Consider the following 25,286-nt stretch of genomic DNA (forward strand, 5'->3'; position numbering starts at 1 on the left):
CCCTAGGCAGTTATATAAATAAATATCCTCCCTCTTAGAATACAAGACTGGGAAGAGTAAGGGATAAGATAGGGGATTGGGGAGAGTAAGGACACAAGAATGGTGAGAAGTGGATTCTTTCTTTAAACCAAAGGACAAATTAATATCAAAATTAATTATAGAAGTTATAGGTCTTATTTTCCTGCCATTTTAAAGATTTCTTTAGTATCTCAGCAAGCATTGGTGGTCCTTGACTTACAACAATTTGTTTAGGGATGGTTTGGAGTTACAACGGCACTGAAAAAAGTGACTTATGACCCTTTTTCACACTTATGACCATTGCAGCATGATCAGGTGATCAAAATTCAGAACTGACTCATATTTATGACGGTTGCAATGTCCCGGGGTCATGTGATCCCCTTTTGCGACCTTCTGACAAGCAAAGTCAATGGGGAAGCCGGATTCACTTAACAACCATGTTACTAACTTAAAACCACTGCAGCGAATCACTTAACAACGGTGGCAAGAAAAATAATAAAATGAGGCAGAACTCACTTAATAATTGTCTTGCTTAGCAACAGAAATTTTGGGCTCAGTTCTGCTTGTAAGTCAAGGACTACACATAACAGCATGGGCAACCCTGTATGGGCTCAGAAGGAAAACAGGATGAAGAGAAGAGAACAGAAGAGAAGAGAAGGAAATAATGGAAAGGAAGAGAAGAGAAGAGAAGAGAAGAGAAGAGAAGAGAAGAGAAGAGAAGAGAAGAGAAGAGAAGAGAAGAGAAGAGAAGAGAAGGAAAGAATGAAATGGAATAGAATAGAATAGAATAGAATAGAATAGAATCTGGAAGGGACCTTGGAGGTCTTCTAGTGCAGCCCCCTGCTCAAGCAGGAGAACCTATACCATCTCAGACAGGTGATTGTCTTCTTGTCTGGTTACAATTTGGACGAAGATCACTCAAGGAATCCCCAAGGATTTGCCTGGAAATGGGTTGGTGGAGAAAAATGCAAAATCCAGTCTGAACATCAATATGACTATGCGACGAACCACAATAATAATATAAAAGAAAGCAAAAGTACTACCAATAGTAACAGGCGCCTGGGGTGCAATCTCAAAACAGCTGGAGCACCATTTCACCACCATCATCATCGACAAAATCACCACCAATCAATTGTAGAAGGCAGCTTGAATGGTTACAAAAGCTGATGGAATTAGCAGAGATGGCCAAATTGGCTGTGCTGATACATAAGTACTTTTGTTTCTACTTGTAAACCGCTTCTGGACTTTGTGCTTGAGGTGAAAAAAAAAACGATATCATTATTTTGGGTTTTACCGATTAGACTGATTTGCCGATACAGAAACGGCTAGTGCAAGGATACCCAACCTTTTGGGCACCAGGGACCGGTTAGGTGGAGAGAGGTTTTTCCGCGGACCAGAGGGGGTGTGGTTTTGTGTGCTGTCTGCATCCCACGGATGGGGCTTTGTTTATTTGTGTGGACTGGTTGCTGGCATGCCGCAGCCCGGTACTGGGCCACAGACCGGGGGTTGGGGACTCCTGGGCTAGTGCACACTACTATAGAAATGTAAAAAGTTGAGATTTGATTTTAATGTCTGGTTTTACTGCAACAGAGAGAGTGAGAAGTCAATGCCTTTTGTTTCTTTCCCTCCCTTTCTTCACACCTTTTTCTACTGTTATTCCCTATTATTTGCTTTTGTATTTTCACATTTTGTGTTATAAAAGAATAAAACTAATTTAAAAATGTGCAAACACACCCTAAAGTATGTTAATGGTATAAACAATAATTTATGCAAAACAAAATTGTAGAAGGCAGCTTTACTCAGAAACAGTTTATATCCTGCAACAATAACCTTTGATGGTGTTAAACATCCACATCTGCCTATCCCAGGTCCCTAAAAGAGACTCAATAGATGGACAAAAATGCCAAATCCAGTCTGAACATTTGGATGACTGTGTGACGAAACATAGTGGAAAATAGCAATAGCATGTAGACTTATATACCGCTTCATAATGCTTTACAGCACTATCTGAAATCAGCATATTTGCCCCCAACAATCTGGGTCCTCATTTTCCCGACCTCGGAAGGATGGAAGGCCGATTCAACCTTGAGCTGGCCAAGATCGAACCCCTGGCAGTGGGCAGAGTTAGCCTGCAATACTGCATTCTAACCACTGAGCCACCACAGCTCTAAAAAAAAAAAGCACTAGACTTGCAGGAATTAAGTAAGTCTAGTCTACTGAAAAGAAGGACTAGGTGTGACATGATAGCAGAATCCAATTATATTTCATTTCTAGTTACCAACTATGGAAAACCCAATTTCTGCCCTCTCTGGATTCTGTCATACTACGAAGGGGAAGGGGGATGAGCAAAGGGGTTTTATGGCTCTCACTTCTTTCATTAAAACTTCAAAGGGACTGAATGTGGATCTCACCAAGAGGACTGACCATAACAATATGGCCATCACCTTTCATCTACTACTCTCCGAAGTCTCTCTTCTGCCGGCCGTGAGGAAATGGGGGTGGAAATATAACGCCTGGAATTGTTGCTGGAAGGACGGTGGGGTGGGGGGCTGCTTGGGAGCACTTAAAACCTTGAATGGTAGGGGTTGGCCCCTCAGATCCTGTCTAGAATGCCTGCAACCATCTTCTCTTAATAAAGATGCCTGTTGGAAGAGATATTCCAAGAGTTCTGTCTTCTTAAGATGTAAAGTGGGGTGGGTCCTTACATTAGACAAGCTTCCAAAATTTGAGGGGATACCAAAAAGAAGAGGGGGTCAACCTATTCTCCAAAGCACCAGAAGGCCAGACAAGAAGCAACAGATGGACACTAATCAAGGAGAGAAGCATCCTGGAATTAAGGAGAAACTTCCTAACAGTGAGGACAATCAACCAGTGGAACAGCTTGCCTTCAGAAGTTGTGGGTGCTCCATCACTGGAGGCTTTTGAGAAGAGACTGGAATGGGATAGAATTTCCTGCTTGACAGGGGGTTGGAATAGAAGACCTCCAAGGTCCATTCCAACTCTTTTATTCTGTTATTCTGTTAAGCCGTGACTAACCATTTCTGCCTTGTTACCAAGAGCATTGCATAGATGTGTCTACGTAGTTACAGGACATGAAGTGAATTTGAGAGCATATTTATTTCTATGCAGAAAGCAAACACTAATACTTTAAGCATAAGTCTCGGTGCTGAACTTTCTTAGAGCATTAAACTATAAAGTCTCTCCAGAATCCAATCAGAAAGGACAACTGTGGTACTGATAACAATTGGACAACAGCAGCACATCTGCACCCCGCAAACCAGATTCATTCCTTGATTCAACAATAACAACCGCAATTTTGGATTTTATATACAGGAGTACTAGGTAGAACTTCATTTATTGCTTGATAAGAGAGAAAGGCAAATGATGTTTTAGGTGCCTGAACAAACAACAGAAGGCAGAAGCCAATGTGAAGAGGTATTTTGGTATAACTTGAATATTCAGTTATGTTCTTACAAGGGATGGCAACAATATCCTCACAGGCCTAACACAGATGTAGCTGGCAGAATCCTCTCCAGAGTTTCAGGTCAAATTCTAAAGCAATTGTTCAGCAGCTGTTAAATGAGTCAAAATGCCAGGAAAGGAAAGGAAAGGAAAGGAAAGGAAAGGAGAGGAGAGGAGAGGAGAGGAGAGGAGAGGAGAGGAAAGAAGGAAAGGAAAGGAAACGAAGAAAGAGCAAATGATAATTAAGAAGATTGAAAGAAGACTGAGAAGAGAGGAACAGTTTTCTATAATATCCACTAGCATTTCTTTTGCATGATATTCACTTCAGGTCAAACAGATTTCAGCGATTTATGAAACAATGCAATCACTGGCCAAAATTGTTTCTCAAAAGGGACAACAGAGCTTCCTATCTACAAATAATAGTCCTTCTTTTATGCTTCCATTCACTCTCAGAAGGACTATCTACCTCTGTTACACTGGAATTAAAGAGGGAACTGGACTGGATATCCAGTCCTTTATTCCTGTCATGGCATGTTGTTGCACCAGGTTTATTTCTTGCAAATTGCGCAACACACAGAGTCAATATATTTATGCAACAAAGCTTCTGAACATAGACAGAGATATCATCATCTGCTAACGAGTGTGATAATTTTGTGTTGTATTCCAGTAGGCAACCATCAAAAATTGAAGAGGCCTTCAAGCCAAGCTTCCTAGTTACTATATCCATGCCATTTTATGTATTAGACCCTCGGTATTTACAAACAGTACACATCAAAAGAGCAATGCAGTAAAACGTTCAAGGCATCGTTAAATCAATATCTAAAAATAAACACAAAGCTGGGTAAAAATAAATAAAATAAATACATGCACACAGTCACAGACCATTCATTCATTGCTCTGACTCAGCTCCAACTAATCTCAGGATATAAGTTCTCATTTTTCACAATAAATTGGGGGAGAAGAGGAAGAGATAGCAGCTGCTACTTCTCACTGCCAAGAGGAGTTGTTTCATTTGGTTTTTTGGGTTTTTTTTTTTTTAAAAATACTGCATTAGATACCACAGATCATTCACCAACATAGCCCCCTAATTTTAACACATGCTTAATGGGCCATTTGGATGACATCCTTTGTGTGTAGGCACAGTTCCAGTATGACACCCAGTTGAAATTCTCATTATGAAAAATTCCAAGTTAGCCAAAATGGCACTTTTTGCTCCACTATTCCACCGGTACCTTTAAGACGCATTTATTCTTAAAAATGTTCCTTTTTGACATGGCTGATATACATTTTGGCCTTATTCTTTGTATCCCATTTCTACCATCACCATGTTTGCTTAAATCAATTGTGCGGTGATAAGTTATCACAGAGAAGCCTTTGAACTTTTGTATATCCAAACAGCAACTTGGATGTTTGCCCATTTCCAAACACTGGGAAAAAAATTAACAACTTTATTTTATACCAGTGCAGACTTTCTAGGCCTCATCAACTTTAAAATGAGTGTATTTCAACTCTTGGAATCCCCCAGCCATCTTAAAGATGTTGAGGTGGAGAAACACTACACCAGAGTATCCTAAATCCTATTAAAATATTTTAATGAAATATTTTATATTTAAATATTATGTAAACAGTTTTGGATGCATGCATGGGAAGCTCATGAAACACCAAATCAAAACCCAAAATAGAATAGAGCTGGAAGGGACCTTGGAGGTCTTCTAGTCCAGCCCCCTGCTCAAGCAAGAGAACCTATACCATTTCAGACAAATGACTGTCCAGTCTCTTCTTAAAAACCTCCAGTGATGGTGCACCCACGATTTCTGAAGGCAAGCTGTTGCATTGGTTAATTGTCCTCACTGTTAGGAAGTTTCTCCTTAATTCCAGGTTGCTTCTCCCTTTGGTTAGTTTCCAACCATTGTTTCTTGTCCTGCCCTCTGGCACTTTGGAGAATAGTTTGATGCCCTCTTCTTTGTGGCAGCCCCTCAAATACTAGAATACTGCTATCATGTCACCCTTATTTCTTCTTTTCTTTAGACTAGCCAAGCCCAAGTACTGCAGCCATTCTTCATATGTTTTAGTCTGAATGATTCTATACTGGCTGAAAAGTAATCTATAAATATTTTAATATTAACAATAATGTAACTACAAAAGGTTAAGCTGCAGAAAGGAGTTAAGGGGATTAACTTCTCCTTAAAAGAGTTGAATTTATCCTTTTTGTCTCCAGGGGGGAAAAAATACATGCCACAGATGAGGAATTGGCGTGGTTGAACTTTTAGAATGCCCAAATCAAATCCGTGTTTCAGTGCATGATCTTTCCAGAAAAACAATTTAATCCCGCTCAAAATACAATCTATTTTTCACATGTGTCTCTGCATTATTTTTCTTTTATAAAATCAGTTTTTTAATGATTCCAGTTTTCCTCTATCCCAAAACCAGGAGGTCAGTGACTAATAAAAATCACAATTTTGTGAAGACTCCTTTTGCACAACAACTTCAATCTCTTTCTCTAACATTTGTTTGCCTTTACTCCAGCTGTAAGGATAGTAATATCAGCAAATATCTAAAAACACCAGAATGTTTTCCTCTGCACTGATTTACCTAAAACCCAAGAGATTTATCACCACTACCTTCCGGCTTTTTAATATTCTAGCAAATTCTATCCACTGGGTGGAAAGTAAATATAATTAACCCAGTTTGTGTTTTTCCCATACTCATCGGTGAGATTCAGAAATCTGGACTTGGATCAAGTCAGATAACAAAAACTGGCAAGCCTTTAAACTGGAGTGAAATCAAAGAGAATTCTTCCCCAAGATATTAAATTGGGCCCCAAACTAAATCTTGAGACTGGTATTCATTCTATGAATATTTTCAGTCTTTCCTGAATTTACAAATGGAAAATAGAATCAAAATGAACTCAGTAATCCACAATTCCTGGAATGTACAGTTTGGTTAAAGCCAAAAGAAATTCTGTTTTTTTTAAATTATGTGATTTAATTATAGTTAATTTTTATCTATCTATCTATCCATCCATCCATCTATCCATCTATCTATCCATCTATCATCTATCTAGCTATCCATCTCATCTCATCTCATCATCCCATCCGTCCATCCATCCATCCATCCATCCATCCATCCATCCATCCATCCATCTATCTATCTATCTATCTATCTATCTATCTATCTATCTAATCTCATTAAATTTATATGGCCACATATCTCACTTCTGTGACTCTGGATTGTTTACAGGGAATCAACTTATTGTCCAAACTACCTGATGGCAGAACAAGAAGCAACGAATGGAAACTAATCAAGAAGAGTGAGAACAATTGACAGTTGGAACAATTAATCAGTGGAACAGCTTGGCTTCAAAAGTTGTGAGTGCTCCATCACTGAAGACTTTTAAAGAAGAGGCTGAACAGAATGGAATGGTATAGGGCAGTGGTGGCAAACCTATGGCACGCGTGCCAGAGGCAGCACTCAGAGTCCTTTCTGTGGGCACACGCGCCATGCCCCAGAGATGGCAACCGTCCCCGTTCAACCAACCGCTTGTTAACTCATGGCTGGATGCATCCCAGCACAGCTGGTTTCCTTCCTCCCTGCCGTGCCTCATCTTGTCTCGCCTCACCCCACAGAACAAGCCTCCTGCCCACTGCCCCACCTGCCAGAGACCCCCTGGATCTCCCCCAACCCTGCCCGGCCCCCACAGGCGTCCCTACCCACAAGCAACATCGAGGTGATCACGCCCACCTTGGCCATACCCACCCAGTCTGCCATGACCACCACAGCCACACCCACCCAGTGGGCCACGCCCACCTGGCACCCGGTGATAAATAACTGGGTTTTGGGTTGCAGTTTGGGCACTCGGTCTCTAAAAGGTTCGCCATCACTGGTATAGGGTCTCCTGCTTGAGCAGGGGGTTGGACTAGAAGACCTCCACGGTCTCTTCCAACTGTGTTAATTTGTATAAGTGTCAGGCATGAGGAAATCAGAACCACACAATAAGTATATTGCTCAGACTTGTATACCAAAATCTAGTCAACTAATGGTCAGCACTAAATTGGCACTAGATGAGAGTTATTGGTATTCAAGAGGGGTTGGACTTATGGGAACTTAACGACTCCAGGCTGATTCCTCTCTTGACACCACCCCCAGGCTCAGCCTGTCCATCTCCTACATCAAACTTCAGTTCCATAATTCTCAACTGATAACTTTTTTTGCAGGGGGGGATGAGAACTATGGGAAATGAAATCCAACCCAACAAGGAGGTACCAGATGGGAAAAGGTCAACAATGAATGTAAGAAAAACCCTTGTTTGCTTTTCTCTTCTTGGGAAATTAATTACCTTTTCTCTCGATGTAGAAGTGCTGGGGAGAAAAAACAACTCAGAGAAAAAAAAAGATTGAAGAGACAGCTGGGAGATATTTAAAAAAAAGGAGCTAGCAAATGGAGCAAGAACACATTTGTAACAAAGTAGGGAATTACTGAAGCAGCTCTACATCATTTGCAAGGACATTGCTTAGGTAAGACAGTTAACTTTGCTGATGGATTTTTTTGCTATTGTGGTCTGCAGTCCTGTATAAGCTACACATCTTGAACAATAGTGCAGAACTGACTCCAGAGGACTTTAAAGAGACTCTTCATCCAAACCATTTATTGCTTTAGGGTTTGAAGTATTTCCAAGGGAAGACAAACCCATCAGCTTCTTGAGGTAGCCCATTGCTCAGTCAAAAATGATTCATAGCATTGAGGAGTTCCCGCTTAGTGTCAAGCTGAAACTGCCTACCGTCCACTTGTTCAGACTACAAAGAACAAGTCCCTTGCCTTCTGCATCATTACCTGATGTAGATAGTAAATCTCTTAAGTCATTATTGAAGGTTCTCACAAAAGAAAAGTAAACATCTGTTCTCTTGCTGCCAGAAAGTCATTTGCTGGAACTTTACTTTCCTTTGCTTTCCGTTCCCCATTTCCCTTTCCTTTCCTTTCCCCATTTCCCTTTCCTTTCCCCATTTCCCTTCCCTTTCCTTTCTCTATTTCCCTTTCCTTCCCTTCCCTTTCCCCACTTCCCTTCCCTTCCCTTTCCCCATTTCCCTTTCCTTTCCCCATTTCCCTTTCCTTTCCTTTCCCCATTTCCCTTTCCTTTCCCCATTTCCCTTCCCTTTCCTTTCTCTATTTCCCTTTCCTTCCCTTCCCTTTCCCCATTTCCCTTTCCTTTCCCCATTTCCCTTTCCTTTCCTTTCCCCATTTCCCTTTCCCCATTTCCCTTCCCTTTCCTTTCTCCATTTCCCTTTCCTTTCTCCATTTCCCTTTCCTTCCCTTCCCTTTCCCCATTTCCCTTCCCTTTCCTTTCTCTATTTCCCTTTCCTTCCCTTCCCTTTCCCCATTTCCCTTCCCTTTCCTTTCCCAATTTCCCTTTCCTTTCCCCATTTCCTTTCCCTTTCCCCATTTCCCTTTCCTTTCCTTTCCCCATTTCCTTTCCCTTTCCCCATTTCCCTTTCCTTTCCTCTTTCCTTTCCTTTCAAAAGTCACTTGTCTGAACTGGACGGACACTTGTCTAAAATGGAACAGGGTCTCCCGCATGAGCAGGGGCTGGGCTAGAACACCTCCAAGGTCCCTTCCAACTGTTATTTTGCTAAGTGTCAGGCACTTGTTAAGCAAGTCACTGCACTTGTTAAGTAGATAACATGGGTGTTAAGTGAATCTGGCGTCCCCTTTGACTTTGTCGGTCAGAAAGTCACAAAAGGTGATCACAGAACTCCAGGACCCTGCAGCCGTCATAAATACCCGCCAGTTGCTAAGCATCCAAATTTTGTAAGTAAGTGGAGGACTGACTACCTGTACTCTGCACTCTTTGAAAAAGGGCAGGATAAACCTAGAGAGAATAAATACAAAAGGAAAGAGGAGGCCTTATCCATCCACAATCGTCTGTTCAGAGAACAGTTTTGCTCTGGCTTGTTGAAAGAAGAGACAGGATTTTTCTGTAGAAATAAACACTACGGAAGGAGGAAAATAAAAACCCAGAAGCCCGTTTTGTAAGGTGTGTGACCCAAGAGAGCAATTCTCTGGCTCTTGGTGTTGTGACACTCTCTCCTTTTCAAACTTCCCGTCGAAGGAACTTTGATTGAATCGAATCTGCAGCTTTTGCAGCTCACTTTTACAAGTGGTGTATCCCACTCCTCATTTTTCTTGGGATAAAATGGGCTTATTAAATGGGATTAATAATACATTTACCTGTATACAGGTACTCCTTGACTCACAACCGTCTCTTTAGTGACCATTTAAAGCCGCAACGGCGCTGAAAGAAGTGACTTATGACCAATTTTCACACTGACGACCATTGCAGCATCCCCATTAAAATTCGGATGCTTGACAACTGGCTCACCTTTACGACCATTGCAGTGTTCCCTTTTGCGACTTTCTGAGACTTTTGTGACCTCCAAGCAAAGTCAGTGGGGAAGCCAGATTCGCTTAACAACCTTGTTGCTAACTTAACGACTGCAGAGATTCATTTAACAACTGGAGCAAGAAAGGTCATAAGGCAGGGCGAAAGTTACTTAACAACTGTCTCACTCAACAACCGAAATTTTGGGCTCAATTGTGGTTGCAAATCGAGGACTACCTGTATAACAGACATTGATTGCATTATAGGTAGTCCTTGACTTATTTGAAGTTATGATGGATTGTGGAGGAATCACAATAGTAATAGGAGAGCTTGAAGCATAACCCAAAGGGCTGCTTAGATACATGGAAATATTGAACATTAGACCTGAATATTCTGATATTGAAAAAAAAACCTTACTTGGAACTGCCTATCTATTCAGATTTTACCTTAACAGTTCTTAAGTCCTTGGTTAGGACCTGAACTGTTAAGTTTTTACCAGTCCCAGACTGTGAATCGAATTGTAGATTATATCTTAAATAATAATAATAATAATACATGATACGTGTGTTACATGTCATTGGCCACTTTTTGAAAAAAACACAACTGGAATTTTATCTGTAAATTTATTTCAGTTTCACACTTGCGGGATAGAAATAATGCAAATAAAGTAGGGATTATGATAATAACCAAATTGATTGGCAGATTCACTGAGAGTTGCAAATTAAAGGGGAAAAGATGGTTTCTTGCACTTAACATGTTTTTATAGCCATTTTTAGCTGATATTGTTTTTTTTATTTTCTACGTTAACTTTTAAACTTCAAGAACCATAAAGCACAAGACCAGCAGTTACATCTAAAGTCCACCTGCTGATTTGCTCATATGGCCATACTTATCATACTGGTTTTTATCACATTTATACCTACTACAAATATGAAAAGTGAACTCCTTTATACAGAAACAATCAACCCAAAACAACTGAATTAAATGACTGCACATTTAATGCCTGCCCTGAAAATCTTGTGGGCTACCTAACGTCACCTTCTAAATATCACTTCATTCTGAATTAGATGACCCTACTCTCATCTTCCATCCAAGCTGGGAAACAGAACAACTTGCCAGCCTGCTATAGGTTCATCCCGGGTGGAAATGAAGGCATGAAAAGTTTCATTTGCTTCATTGCTTACGTGGGTAAGAGGGGGAAAAGGTATTTGATTGTATGGAAGTCAGCACTGTTTGCAATTTTGCCGAATTGGCCTTATCTGGGGAAGTCTGCCATCTCTTGACTGTCTTCCTACACTCAAAAATGAAAAACTGTCACTCCGAGAGACTTCTGCCACATCCTGCCACATTTTCCAACCATTTGGGGGAAGCTCCTTTAGTGACACCCCCCCCCCACAGTCTTGCTACTTATTTGGCTGTCTTTAAAAAAAGAAAAAGGTATGCACAAAACAGCATTTCACGTCTAATTCCCAACAACTGGGATTAATCCGAGGAGACAAGGAGATCTGCTCCCCTTTGGGGGAAGGGGGTTGGGAGAACAAGCATCAACATCAAACTCACAATACAGAAAAAGCTGCCTGCCTCCTTCGGTTTTGTTAATCTTTCTTTGAGAAGGAAGGAAGGAAGGGAAGAGAAGAAGAAGAAGAAGAAGAAGAAGAAGAAGAAGAAGAAGAAGAAGAAGAAGAAGAAGAAGAAGAAGAAGAAGAAGAAGAAGAAGAAGAAGAAGAAGAGGAAGAAAGATGATGATGAAGAAGAAGAAGGAAAGAAAGAAAGATGAAGAAGAAGAAAGAGGAAGAAGAGGAAGAAGAAGGATGAAGAAGAAGGAAAGAAAGAAAGAGGAAGAAGAAAGAGGAAGAAGAGCAGGAAGAGGAGGAAGAGGAAGAAAAAGAAGGATGAAGAAGGAAAGAAAGAAAGAAAGAAAGATGAAGAAGGAAAGAAAGAAAGATGAAGAAGAAGAAAGAGAAAGAATAGGAGGAAAAGGAGGAGGAGGAGGAGGAGGAGGAGGAGAAGAAGAAGAAGAAGAAGAAGAAGAAGAAGAAGAAGAAGAAGAAGAAGAAGAAGAAGAAGAAGAAGAAGAAGAAGAAGAAGAAGGAGGAGGAAAGAAAGGCATGCAATTCTCTATCTCCCTTCGAATGTTTCCAGATAACCCAGAAAAAAAATTCTCCCCCCCCCCAGCTTTGCTGCTTTCAAAATAAATCACTGCTTTTCAATCTCTCTCTCTCTCTCTCTCTCCCTTTTCACACACGTGCATCAACCATCAACCCGGCTCCAACCACGGTTACTTCATTGCCCCGGTTTCATTTCCTCCCCCCCCCCAAAAAAGAAGCCAGTTGGGGCAACAAGCCCCTCCGTCTCCTTACCTTGCATCCGAACATCAACGACAACGTGTTGTTCGTACAGGCAACTTTGCAGTGGCAAATCATTGGTGTAATGCGGTCAGAAGAGTTAGCAAGCCTGCACATTCCTTGAGGGCTGCAGCTGAAAGCAGCCAGGAGATTTTGATTTTATTTGATTTATTTATTTATTTGGAGGGGAAGAAAAAAAAAAAAACAACAAGAGCAGCTAATCCAGCCGCGGGAGAGTCGACATCTTCAGCTCAACAGCTAGCTTGGATTTTGCCTTCTCGGTCACAGGCCGCCTTCTTCGCCACCTGTGCCCCCAATTCAACCATCCCCTTGCAGATGAATCAACATTGCAGCATTAATCGTGAAGTGTCAGGGGTTCCCCTCTTCCACTGGGGGAGCTCATTTAAAATATATACGTGTGTATATATATATATATATATATAGAGAGAGAGAGAGAGAGAGAGAGAGAGAGAGAGAGAGAGAGAGAGAGAGGGGGGGGGGGGAAGGCAGGCAGGTAAAGCCGAGCAGGTGGACGCACGTTAACACATGTACAACGAGGCTCACGCCTACTCGAAAGAATCACACAAGGTTGTCATGCCCAGCTCAAGTGGGCTGGAAAGATCACGCCAGGCGAAGGAAAACACCGCAGCTCTCCCTTTGGTGTACAGCCAGTGCCTTGCTGCAAGACACGGTCATTGTGGGAAGGAGGAGGGGGGGGGAAGCGGAGCCTCGCCTCCTCCGAAGCTTTTTCTGAAGATCGGTTCAAGAAAGGTCCGTCCCCATCCTTGCCGCCTCCCGGCCACGGCCGGCCTCCCGCGAAAGGCGGAGGATCGGTTCCAGTCTGCGGCAACGGCAGCAGCGAAGGAAGAACGTCTGCTCGAAGAAAGTGAAAGTGACTTGGAAAGGAGAGCAGGTGACAGCTCTGCTCTCTTGCGAGAAACGGTCGGGGGGGGGGGGCGGCGGCTGGCTGGAGGGGAGGGGGAGAAAGAGAGAGAGAGAGCATCCCTCCAGAGAGTTATTTACCGGGAGGTGATTCGTTTGAAGGCATTGCGAGGCATTTAGCTTGCTAGAGCTGATCTGCCCTTAAAAATGAAGCAGGCCAGCACGTGGAAGGAGAGCAACCTGGAAAATGCTAGGGTAGGGGAGCAAGTTATTTCTGAACAATTGGCCCAAAAGATAGCCTTCGACAAGCAAGCTCAGTTGAAGAAACTCACATGATAGAAAGATAGACAGACAGACAGACGGTAGATAGATGATAGCTAGCTAGAGATAGATAGATAGATAGATAGATAGATAGATAGATAGATAGATAGATAGCGAAAGAGTGACAGAGAGAGAGAGTGATGAATGGATAGATAGACTGCTAGATGATAGATGATAGCAAGATAGATAGATAGATAGATAGATAGATAGATAGATAGATAGATAGATAGATAGATAGATAGACTGATAGATAACTAGATAGAGAGTGATGAGAGAGAGATGGATGGATGGAATGATGGATAGATAGATAGATAGATAGATAGATAGATAGATAGATAGATAGGTGGATAGATGATCTAGATAGAGAAAGAGAGAGAGAGTGATGAGAGAGAGAGAAGAATGGATAGATAGACTGATAGACTGATAGATAACTAGATAGAGAGTGATGAGAGAGATGGATGGATGGAATGATGGATAGATAGATAGATAGATAGACTGATAGATAACTAGATAGAGTGATGAGAGAGAGATGGATGGATGGAATGATGGATAGATAGATAGATAGATAGATAGATAGATGGATAGATGATATAGATAGAGAAAGAGAGAGAGTGATGAGAGAGAGAGAAGAATGGATAGATAGACTGAGACTGATAGATAACTAGATAGAGAGTGATGAGAGAGATGGATGGATGGAATGAAGGATAGATAGATAGATAGATAGAGAAAGAGAGAGAGTGTGTGATGAGAGATGAATGGATAGATAGACTGATAGATAACTAGATAGAGAGTGATGAGAGAGATGGATGGTTGGAATGATGGATAGATAGATGATAGCAAGATAACTAGTTAACTAGAGATAGATAGACAGACAGACAAACAGACAGATAACTAGATAGTGATGAGAGAGAGATGGATGGATGGAATGATGGATAGATAAGATAAATAGATAAATGATAGATAGATAGATAGAGAGAGAGAGAGAGAGAGAGAGAGAGAGAGTGATGAGAGAGATGAATGGATAGATAGACTGATAGATAACTAGATAGTGATGAGAGAGATGGATGGATGGAATGATGGATAGATAGATAGATAGATGATAGCAAGATAACTAGCTAGCTAGAGATAGACAGACAGACAGACAGACAGACTGATAGATAACTAGATAGAGAGTGATGAGAGAGAGAGATGGATGGATGGATAGATGGATAGACTGCTAAATGATAGATGATAGCAAGATAACTAGCTAGAGATAGATAGATAGATAGATAGATAGATAGATAGATAGATAGATAGATAGATAGATAGGAGATGGGTGATAGATAAACTGTTTACTCATACAACCATATATAATATAATACAAAAATAAAATACAAGATCTAATTTCAGGGCAAAATAGATAAAAGCAAATACAGTAATAAAATACAGGTTACTTGGCAATCGCATTCCTAATTTTATCCCTGCAGGGAAGGCTGGCTTGAAAGAGAAGGATTTGGCCAAAGGCTCCCAAACAGCTGCAGGGTGAGACGGGGATTTGAACCTGGGTCTGTGCAGCCCAAGTCTACACTGGTGCGTAAGGGATACCTGAAGCCATTCTGAAATGCTTCCAGTAAGATGCATGAGTATAATCCCACTAGATGTGAAATAGGGAATAATGTTATTGAATTTGCTCATCAGCTCCTAATCTTGTTTTTTAAAAAAGGAGGGGGCGGGGGTGAAAGGAGAAATTATCTTTTTGTCCCCCAAGTTGGGCATTTGTAAGGAAGAAAAGGAAAAATTCTCTGAGAGCTTGTGAAGCAGAGTTGCTAGAAGGCCAGAAAGTCACCTGTTCCCTCATCTAGAAGGAGATCACCTGCTTCAGAAGTTCAGTATCCTTCTGCTCACCCTCCTCTCCATCATTGGTGATTTATTTATTTTATGAAACTTATATACCGCTTTAAGTGCAAGCACTCTCTAAGCGGTGTACACCAGTAAGCAATGTGTATATATATATATATATATATATATATATATATATATATATATATATATACATTGCCCCCAACAATCTGGGTCCTCATTTTACCTACCCGGAAGGATGGAAGGCTGAGTCAACCTTGAGCCGGTGAGATTTGAACCGCTGACCTGCTGAACACAGTCAGCTAAAGTGGCCTGCAGTACTGCACTCTAACTGCTGCGCCACCTCGGCTCTTTTAGATGAGATGCTATTAATGGACTAACCTACAGGAGACAGCAGCTCTTACTTAAATCATTTGTGGTACTCTGAACAAAGCTAGGAAAGCTTTACATAATACTAATGAGAACGGATATTACATTATCTGCAGTAAAATGGGGCAGGGTAGGATAAGTCCCACCTGCTGTGATGTGGGGCTTGGAGGCCACCTACTCAGATGCCACCAAAACATAGTTTGTTCCTTATTTGCTTGCAAAAAAAAAAAAAACCAGGCAAGCCAGCCAGCCCGCTTTCTGTTAGTAATCGCCAATTATTACTGCAACCTGTTTTCCGCCTGCAAGGATAATTAAAGCATTATTTTGGGGTGCATATCCTCTGGTTACTAAGAGCAATTTACACTTCTAGAAGATATAAACAAAAAAAGAACTATCGAAAAATTAACTCACCAAAAAAAAAGACGTTTACAGCTACTATCCATATGCATGAAATAATATCATGTTTCAGGCTGTTACAATATTTACATCTTTGGTATAAGCAGAATTCTTCCTAAAAAATATAAATACTGGTAGCCCTTACAATTTACAACTATTCACTTAGTGACAGTTCAAAGTTACAACAGCACTGGAAAAAGTGACCTAGGACCGGTTCTCACACTTATGACCTACAGCATCCCCATGGTCACGTGATCAAAATTCAGATGCTTGGCAACTGACTCATATTTACGACGGTCGCAAAAGGGGTCACGTGATCCCCTTTTGCAACCTTTTGGCAAGCAAAGTCAATGGGAAAGCCGGATTCACTTAACAACCAGGTTACTAACTTAACAGCTGCAGTGATTCACTTAACAACTTTAGCAAGCAAGGTCGTAAAATGGGGTGAAGCTAGTATGTTGCCTCGCTTAGCAACAGAAATTTTGGGCTCAGCTACGGTCCTAAGTCTAGGACAGGGGTCGTCAAACTTGGCAACTTTAAGACTTGTGGACTTCAGCTCCCAGAATTCCTCAGCCAGCCCTGAGGGTTGGCTGAGGAATTCTGGGAGTTGAAGTCCACAAGTCTTAAAGTTGCCAAGTTTGAATACCCCTGGTCTAAGACGGCTTGTAATGAATGATACAACCTGGAAATTAACGAGGAACAAGCTCCATTAAATAGGTGTTGCTTCCTTTTAAGGCAGCATGCAGGGGATTGTGGTGTTAATCTTCACAACAGCTTAGAAAATTGGAAAGCCATTAAATCCGTCGTGGTGAATCAAACCAATAAACTGCTCTAATCCAAGATGCTTATAATAAAAGATCTTTACAGAAAGCCAAAAACGTATGTTAGTTTCCCACAACGGAACCCATTACCATATTTCATTTAATCTTGGCCATTTTCTTAAAAAAGGAAGACTACTGATTCATTGGCAAGGGAAGAGTGGAAAGCAAGGCTACAACGTTTTATTGCTCTTTGGAGATTGAACTCAATCACTCTTGTAGACCGGACTCAACACCTCCGGCCTCACCTCACAACATTCAAGATGAATCTTGCAAGCTCTATCTCCATAAACAATATCAAGAAAGATTTCTATGGTTGCAGTATTTGAAGCTTCCCGCATTCCGATTTGATTTAGGAATGGAATGGAATAGAATAGAATGGAATGGAATGGAATAGAATTAGAAAATATGAAATGGATTGGCATGGAATGGAGTGGAGTAGACTAGAATAGAATAGATCAGTGGTGGCGAACCTACGGCACGGGTACCAGAGGCGGCACTCAGAGCCCTCTCTGTGGGCACTCGCGCCATGCCCCGGAGATGGCAACCATCACTCTTCAAGCAGCCGCCTGCTAACTCGCCAAGATCCCACATGGCCAGATGCATCCCAGCATGGCTGGTTTCCCTCCCCCCGTCCCATCCCTCCTGGACTCGCATGCTCTCCTTTTCCCGGGCACGACCCACTGCATTGCCTCCTCAGCTGTCGGCCATCCGTCCAGCTCAGAGGCGGTTTCTCTGAACTGCTGGCAGCGGGCTGCGGAGCCCTAAAGTGCGCCAGTTGAGGGGCCAGCAGGCTGTGGCTGCTGACGGTCACCGTTGGCCTCCATGCGCTCACTGGCCTCTGTGTGCGGGGGACGATGGTGTCAGGCAGCAGCCGCCCCGGCCCCTGCCTCGCCTTGCCCTGCGACAATGGCACCCCTGCCCTGCCTCGCCTCCCCTCACCCTGCAGGATGAGCCGCCTTCCCACTGTCCCATTCACCAGAGACGCCCTGGATCTCCCCCAACCCTGTCCGGCCCCCACAGGAGTCCCTGCCCACAAGGAATATCGAGGTGACCACGCCCATCTTGCCCACACCCATCCATTCTGCCATGACCGCCACAGCCACGCCCACCTGGTGGGCCATGCCCACCTGGCACCCGGCGATAAATAAGTGGGTTTTGGGTTGCAGTTTGGGCACTCAGTCTCTAAAAGGTTCGCCATCACTGGAATAGATTAATGGAATGGAATGGAACAGAACAGAGAGGAGAGGAAAAGAGAAGATGGAGTAATAGAATAGAATAGAATAGAATAGAATAGAATAGAATAGAATAGAATAGAATAGAATAGAATAGAATAAGGGTAGGGTAGGGTAGGGTAGGGTAGAATTAGAATAACAGAGTTGGAAGTGACCCTAGAGGTAATAGTAATAGTAATAGTAATAGTAGTAAAGTTGGAAGGGACCTTGGAGGTCATCTAGTCCAACCTCCTGCTCGGGCAGGAAACCCTACACCATTTCGGACAAATGGCTGTCCAGTCTCTTCTTAAAAACTTCCAGTGTTGGAGCATCCACAGCTTCTGGAGGCAGGTTGTTCCACTGGTTAATTGTTCTCACTGTCAGGAAATTCCCCCTTAGTTTTTAGGTTGCTTCTCTTCTTGGTTAGTTTCCATCCGGTTGCTTCTTAGATGGAAACTAACCAAAGAGAGAAGCAACCTAGAGCTAAGGAGAAATTTCCTGATAGTTAGAGCAATTAAGCAGTGGAACAACTTGCCTCCAGAAGTTGTGGGTGCTCCACCACTGGAAGTCTGAACTCTGACACCACTGTCAAGTCCTCAACTTCTGATCACAGCTGAGCCCAAAACCTCTCTGGCTAAAGGAGACATTTCTTAAGTGAGTTTTGCCCCATTTTACGACCTTTCCCGCCACCGTTGTTAAGTGAATGACTGCAGTTGATAAGTTAGTAACACCATGGATCTGGCTTCCCCACTGACTTTGCTTGTCAGAAAGTCACAAAATTGGGATCAGATGACCCCCTCCGGGACACTGCAACCGTCGTAAGTATGGACCAATTGCCAACATCTGAATTTTGATCTCGTGACCCTGGGGATGTTACAAAGGTCGTAAGTGTGAACAGTTACTTTTTTCAGCACCATTGTAATTTTGAACCGTCACTAAATGAACTGTTGTAAGTCGAGGACTACCTAATTGTTAAGCTATCTGAGGGGAGAAATTCTCTGGAAACTCTGCTAATGCCATCCTTCTCTCTCTCTCTCCCTCCCTCTCTCTCTCTCTCTCTTCTTCCTCCTCCTCCTCCTTCCCCTAAGAAGTACTAGTGTAAATTTAGAAAAAAAAGTAGTATGGTTTCCATGACAATCCATTCCATAGTTACAAGCAAGCAGGCGCTCTTATTTAATGCAAACAAATATAAATCACCTAGGATTACCTTCAGTGTGGGGGCATCTAGCATTGTTGATAGAATGGCCAACCGGTGGTTGTGGGGGCTACACCTTTTAAAGGCCTCGATAGATAAGACAGACAGCAGACAGATCTCGTATCAGACTCTGCCCCATGCGATAGTCTCAGGCATATAAAATTGCTGTTTGCTTCATTCTTTGTTTAAAAACATGCTAAGCTTGTGAAATCGTGCACAAACACACGTGTTAGTTCCACCTTTATTGCGTGGCTACAGTGACAGACTCCCACAAGTCAGAACGTCATTTCTCTCTCCCCCTCACCTTTACAGATCCATACAGGTATCCTCGACTTACCACCACAATTTCTGTTGCTAAGTGAGACATTTCTGAAGTGAGTTTTATCCCATTTTATGACCTTTCTTGCCAGAGTTGTTAAAACTGTGAGTTCTAGTCCCGCCTTAAGCATGAAAGCTGGCTGAGTGATTCTGGGCCAATCACCAGGAGACGGTGAGTTCTAGTCCCGCCTTAAGCATGAAGGCTGGCTGAGTGATTCTGGGCCAATCTCCGGGAGACAGTGAGTTCTAGTCCCGCCTTAAGCATGAAAGCTGGCTGAGTGATTCTGGGCCAATCACCAGGAGATGGTGAGTTCTAGTCCTGCCTTAAGCATGAAGGCTGACTGAGTGATTCTGGGCCAATCACCAGGAGACAGTGAATTCTAGTCCCGCTTTAAGCATGAAAGCTGGCTGAGTGATTCTGGGCCAATCTCCGGGAGACGGTGAGTTCTAGTCCCGCCTTAAGCATGAAAGCAAGCTGAGTGATTCTGGGTCAATCACCAGGAGACGGTGAGTTCTAGTCCTGCCTCAACTATGAAAGCCAGTTGGGTGACTTTGGGCCAGTCACTCTCTCAGCCCCTTACAGGTTGTTATTGTGGGGGAAATAGGAGGAGAAAGGTGTGTTGGATATATTCATCACCTTGAGTTAGTTGTAAAAATAATAAAGGTGGAATACAAACAAACAAATACTATATGTATTTTCTACCATATTTCTGTTTCATGAATAAGATGTCCTCACTAATAGTTTTGGGTGTTGTCTTCCAAACAAGCTACTGAAAGGGAATTTGAATACAGCTTTTTATTTTTATTTTTTTGCATTAAGAAAAAGCTTTTTCAGCAAAACAAGTGGGGAGAAAAACTATGAAAACAAGCAGAAACTTGTTGAAAGCAGACAAACTCTCAATGCCATCTGACAATTGTGACAATAGATAATTATTAATAATTCATAGCTGCTTCTTATGAATAAGAACTGACAAACATGCTCTTTCACTTCTAACAATATTTATCTTTTAAAGTAAATGCTTACTCCTCAGTCTATTTTCACATGAGCGTGTGACTATCTGCCTTCTAAAATAAATGTTATTTCACTTGAGTTGGTGGTATTTCCCCCCCCCCTTTAAAAATCTGGACATAATTGCATATATTTCTTGGCGTCTTCCCAATATAATTACTTGTCAATGTCATTATCAACTACAAACATCTTTTTCTAAGGCAAAAATGCAAAACTGTCAGATTTTATTCCAGGATTCAACAGTGGCTTACAGACAGTCCTCAACTTACAACAATTCGTTTAGTGACTGTTTGAACTTACAACGGCATTGAAAAAAGTCACTTATGACCGTTTTTCACACTTACGAACGTTGCAGCATCCCCATGGCCATGTGATCAAAATTCAGATGTTTGGCAACTGACTCATATTTACGACGGTTGCCATGTCCCAGGGGGTCATGTGATCCCCTTTTGTGACCTTCTGACAAGCAAAGTCAATGGGGAAGCCAGATTCACTTAACAACCAGGTTACTAACTTAGCAACTGCAGTGATTCACTTAATAACCGTGCCAAGAAATGTTGTAAAATGGGGCAAAACTCACTGAACAAGTGTCTCTCTTAGCAACAGAAAATTTGGACTCAGTTGTGGTTGTAAGTCAAGGACTGCCTGTATTCAGACACTTTATCCCAAAGTGCAACTTGGAAAATTTAGAAACTTTATTGCAGAGAAGATGAAGGCTTCACCAGAACAGAGGAGTGTCCACAGAAGAAATTTTCTTTTTTTAATATATTTTTACTATGAATTTTGATTATAATAGTAAAATCGAATAGATTTTCTTAACAAAGAAAAGAGAATACGAAGAAGAAACAAGGGCAAGAAAGAAAAAAAAGGAAGAAAAAAAAGGAATAAAGAGAAAATAAATGTATTTAAAGCAAAATTTTAATGGATGGACATGATGTATCAAACAACAACAACAACAACAACAACAACAACAACAATAATAATAATAATAATAATAATAATAATAATAATAATAAACAACTGGAGCACCACTTGAACACCATTGGCATTGACAAATTCACCATTAGTCAATTGCAAAAGGCGGCCTTATTAGGAACTGCTTCCATCCTGCGACGATATCTGTAATACCATCAAACATCCACATCTGCCTATCCCAGGTCCTGGGTAAGGACTCGATAGGTAGACAAAATGCCAAATCCAGTCTGAACATCTGGCTGACTGTGCGATGATCAATAATAATAATGATGATGATGATGATGGTGGTGGTGGTGGTGATGATGTTGGAAGAGACCTTGGAGGTCATCTAGTCCAACCCCCTGCTCAGCCAGTAAACCCTATACCATTTCAGACAAATGGCTGTCCAGTCTCTTCTTAAAAACTTCCAGTGTTGGAGCATTCACCGCTTCTGGAGGCAGATTATATTCAGAAGATGTTAGTGACAAAATGACTGATGTAGAACAATTTAATCTTGGAAGGCAGAGACTTGAAAGTGGATTTACAACTGACAGGTCAAGATAACGTCTTGGAAAAGGATGTTTCACTGGCTCTACAAAAGAAACTAATTGAGGTTTTAAAATTTAAAAGGGAAAAACAAATGACAAAGCAGAGAGTGACCTGGATACTTTTTTCCTATTGTAGAGTCCTGTTAAAACCAAATTCTGTGTGATGGTACAAAGAACCGAAGAGAATCCTACAACAATACAGCACGTGAATGAACTAATTAGAAGTAACAGAGAGGAATTTAATGTTGGTTTATTTGATCACAATTAAAGCAAGCTATATTGTTACTTCTGGGAACCATTTACGGATTTCTCCGATGATATCAGAACTGAAAAGATTAGGTATTACAACAGAACATTTCTAAGTTTTTTCCTCCCATCTTTCAGAGTTGACATCTTGATGGGAGACTGCTGAAATATATTTGCATAGCATTCTCAGCCCTTAGAGCAGGGGTCTCAGCCATGCTGGCTGAGGAATTCTGGGAGTTGAAGTCCACAAGTCTTAAAGTGGGCAAGTTTGGGGAGCCTTGCCTTAAAGAAATGCCCCCCAGTCAACATCACTAATACTGTAGTTCACCAACATACGGAAGCTGACTGCCTAAGGGTCAAACTACACATTACGCTAATTATGTAGCACACAACTTAACCTTTTATTTACACTACAGTAAACTTTCAAAGCTTAAATGGACTCCAGGAAAGTTGTCCATGGGGTCACGATGGGTCGGACATGACTTTGCAACTAACAACAACAACAAAACTTTCAAGGTGCCGATCAAAACTAGTATTGCAACGCTATACAAATTCATGACCTAGGTACAAAAAAAGTGGAGTCTGTGTCAGGTTGTCACAACACACCATTTGCTATTCTCCCCTCCACGCCCACAATTTTGCATGCCCATACTTTGGGCATGTTTGTAAGGCATGGATTATAATAAATTATGATTAAACACGTCATAGCTTCCAGACAGTTGAACTCAGCCTATCCAGATCAAGCACAATCTTGCTTATTTCTATATAGCAGGGGTGTCAAACTCAATTTCATTGAGGGCCGCATCAGCATTGCGGCTGCCCTCGGGGGGGGGAGGGATGTGTGGCCAGGGTGAGTGTGGCCTACTGGGTGGGTGTAGACGGAGTGGGTGTGGCCTATTGGGTGGGCATGGCCAGCTCTCCATCGTTCATGTCAAGGGTGCCTGTGGGGGCCTGGGCAGGAGTGGGACAGATCTGAGGGTCTCTGGCAGAAGGGGGTGGGACCGGGGCAAGTGCCAAGGCATGGTCCACTGGAGGAGCCTCACTGCCTGCTGAAACCCCTCCCCTGGAGCCCATCAAGCTGGATTGGTGAAGTAGGCGAGGGCCATTTGTTGGCCACTTCCAGGTGATGGTGCATTTCTTCATTCCTCACAAAGGGTGACACCTCCCCAGCATGCACCCAAGGGGCAAGGCCGACGTGGCAGGGGCTGGTTCCTCGTTGTTTCCAGACAGCCTTGTGGAGCTAAGATTGAATGCATTTCAGCATAGATGGCCACCACAAAATTGTACATTAGCTCCCTCCCTGCCGGCCTGGGCCAGGGCCAAGGCAGTGGGAGCTATTCCCTCACTGTTTCCAGGATGGCTTCGCGGGCCACATGAAACCACTTCGCAGGCCGCATCCAGCCCCCGGGCCTTGTGTTTGACATGTCTGCTATACGGGAATAGTTCCCAAATGCACTAACCATTCAAGCGATAAATTGTTTTCTCTTGCACGTACCCCCGGAGTTTGCTAACCAATACATTTCTGCAAACTGGCAAAAATAAATAAATAAAGTAATAACGAAGGAGCAGTGCAACAACTGGACTGTTTTGTACCATTTGGCAAAGGCTCTAATTGGAAGGATGTATTTTCTAGTCTGTAAGAAAAACCAAGGAGTTCCTAAAATTTTATCTGACTCAGCTTTCTCCTGTATGTTTTTCTTTCTTTTATTTTTTGTTAATTCCCTTACTTGAGGAGAAAAACTATCTCTAAAATATATATGGTCCTGCTTGATAGTTGCAACCGGTGTGTGGACTTCAACTCCCAGAATTCCACAATGGACATGACTATTGTTGAGGATTCTGGGAGTTGAAATGCATACTGTCAACGCTGCTAACATCGGATGTTTTTGCTTTGACAACAGTTGGAGATGCAACCATTGTCTACTTATGTTTTACTTTTAGAGCTAGAGCTAGAGGTAGATGATGCTGGGGGGGGGGGAGGAATGTGCATGAGAGTTCAGCTAGACATAACAATACTGGACCTAGTGTGTGAACCAAGGTTATTGAAATAAGAGATGATAAGAATTGGCTGACTGGAGGTCTGGAGGGAAAGCCTACATTTCAAACTGATTGGAGAATGTGATTTATGACTGTTAATTGGAGGAGGGAATTGTGCTTTGATACTATGTGCTCAGGGGAGGGGAATTCAGTTTTTGGCTTTGATTATGCAGTGCCGACATTATGCTTCTCAAATAAAAATTCTTTAAGGCAAACAATGCCTCGAAGTTCTTTGAAGAGTTTCATCTGTCGGAACCATGACACATACATTTGGAGGTACTGAAGATGGAAAGCACTTGGAGCTGAGTGAACTCAGTCATATATTTTAAAAAATGGTTAAAATAACCATGTATGAACCAAGCCAGTAAGACCTCCTTAACTTAAGCCCTTAAGTATAGAGAGATTTAACACTCTTTAAGCCATTCACTTTGCTTGTCAGAAAATCGCAAAACGGGATCACCTGACCCCGGGACACTGCAACTGTCATAAATATGAGTCGGTTGCCAAGCATCTGAATTTTGATCACATGACCACAATTCTGCTGCAACAGTTGTGTGAAAAACAATCATAAGTCTCTTTTTTCAGTGCCCCTTGTAACTTCAAAAGGTCACTAAATGAATGGTTATAAGTCAAGGACTACCTGTATAGCACAAAACTTCTACCATCCATCACAAAATATTCTACTTTCAGTCAAACGGAGGTACATAAAGCTACATAAATCAACACAAATAGTTAATACTTAATGGCAATGGGTACCTGGGATTTTGGAAGTGAATTGTTTTAGCAAATTAGCTTCTTATGCCCCCATTCCTTCTGTGGGCTGGGATATCTTGTTTCTGACCACTGTCTACTCTGTGACTGTTATTCCTGTCCCCCAAGGTTATTCTCACAATCCATTATGGTAAGACATTCAATATTGGGTGCACTCAGAGACAAGCTAAA

General features: G+C 42.1%; 1 protein-coding gene across 12 annotated transcripts in view; it reads right to left on the minus strand.

Annotated features, from left to right (window-relative positions):
• Nucleotides 1-25,286, minus strand: part of LOC120314980 (disks large homolog 2-like) — an 899,194-nt gene that overhangs the window by 410,291 nt on the left and 463,617 nt on the right. Inside the window, exon 1 of one of the 12 annotated variants that reach the window (XM_039358604.1) lies at nucleotides 12,214-12,614. The exons of the other annotated variants lie outside the window; for them this stretch is intronic. Coding sequence (XP_039214538.1) covers nucleotides 12,214-12,315 — 102 coding nt within the window. The 5' untranslated portion in view covers nucleotides 12,316-12,614. Of the gene's footprint in view, nucleotides 1-12,213; nucleotides 12,615-25,286 lie in introns of those variants that run through there. 12 annotated transcript variants of the gene reach the window in all.

Source organism: Crotalus tigris, unplaced genomic scaffold (assembly GCF_016545835.1).
Source record: "Crotalus tigris isolate CLP2741 ecotype Arizona unplaced genomic scaffold, ASM1654583v1 scf7180000019031.1477733, whole genome shotgun sequence".
Taxonomy (NCBI): domain Eukaryota; kingdom Metazoa; phylum Chordata; class Lepidosauria; order Squamata; family Viperidae; genus Crotalus; species Crotalus tigris.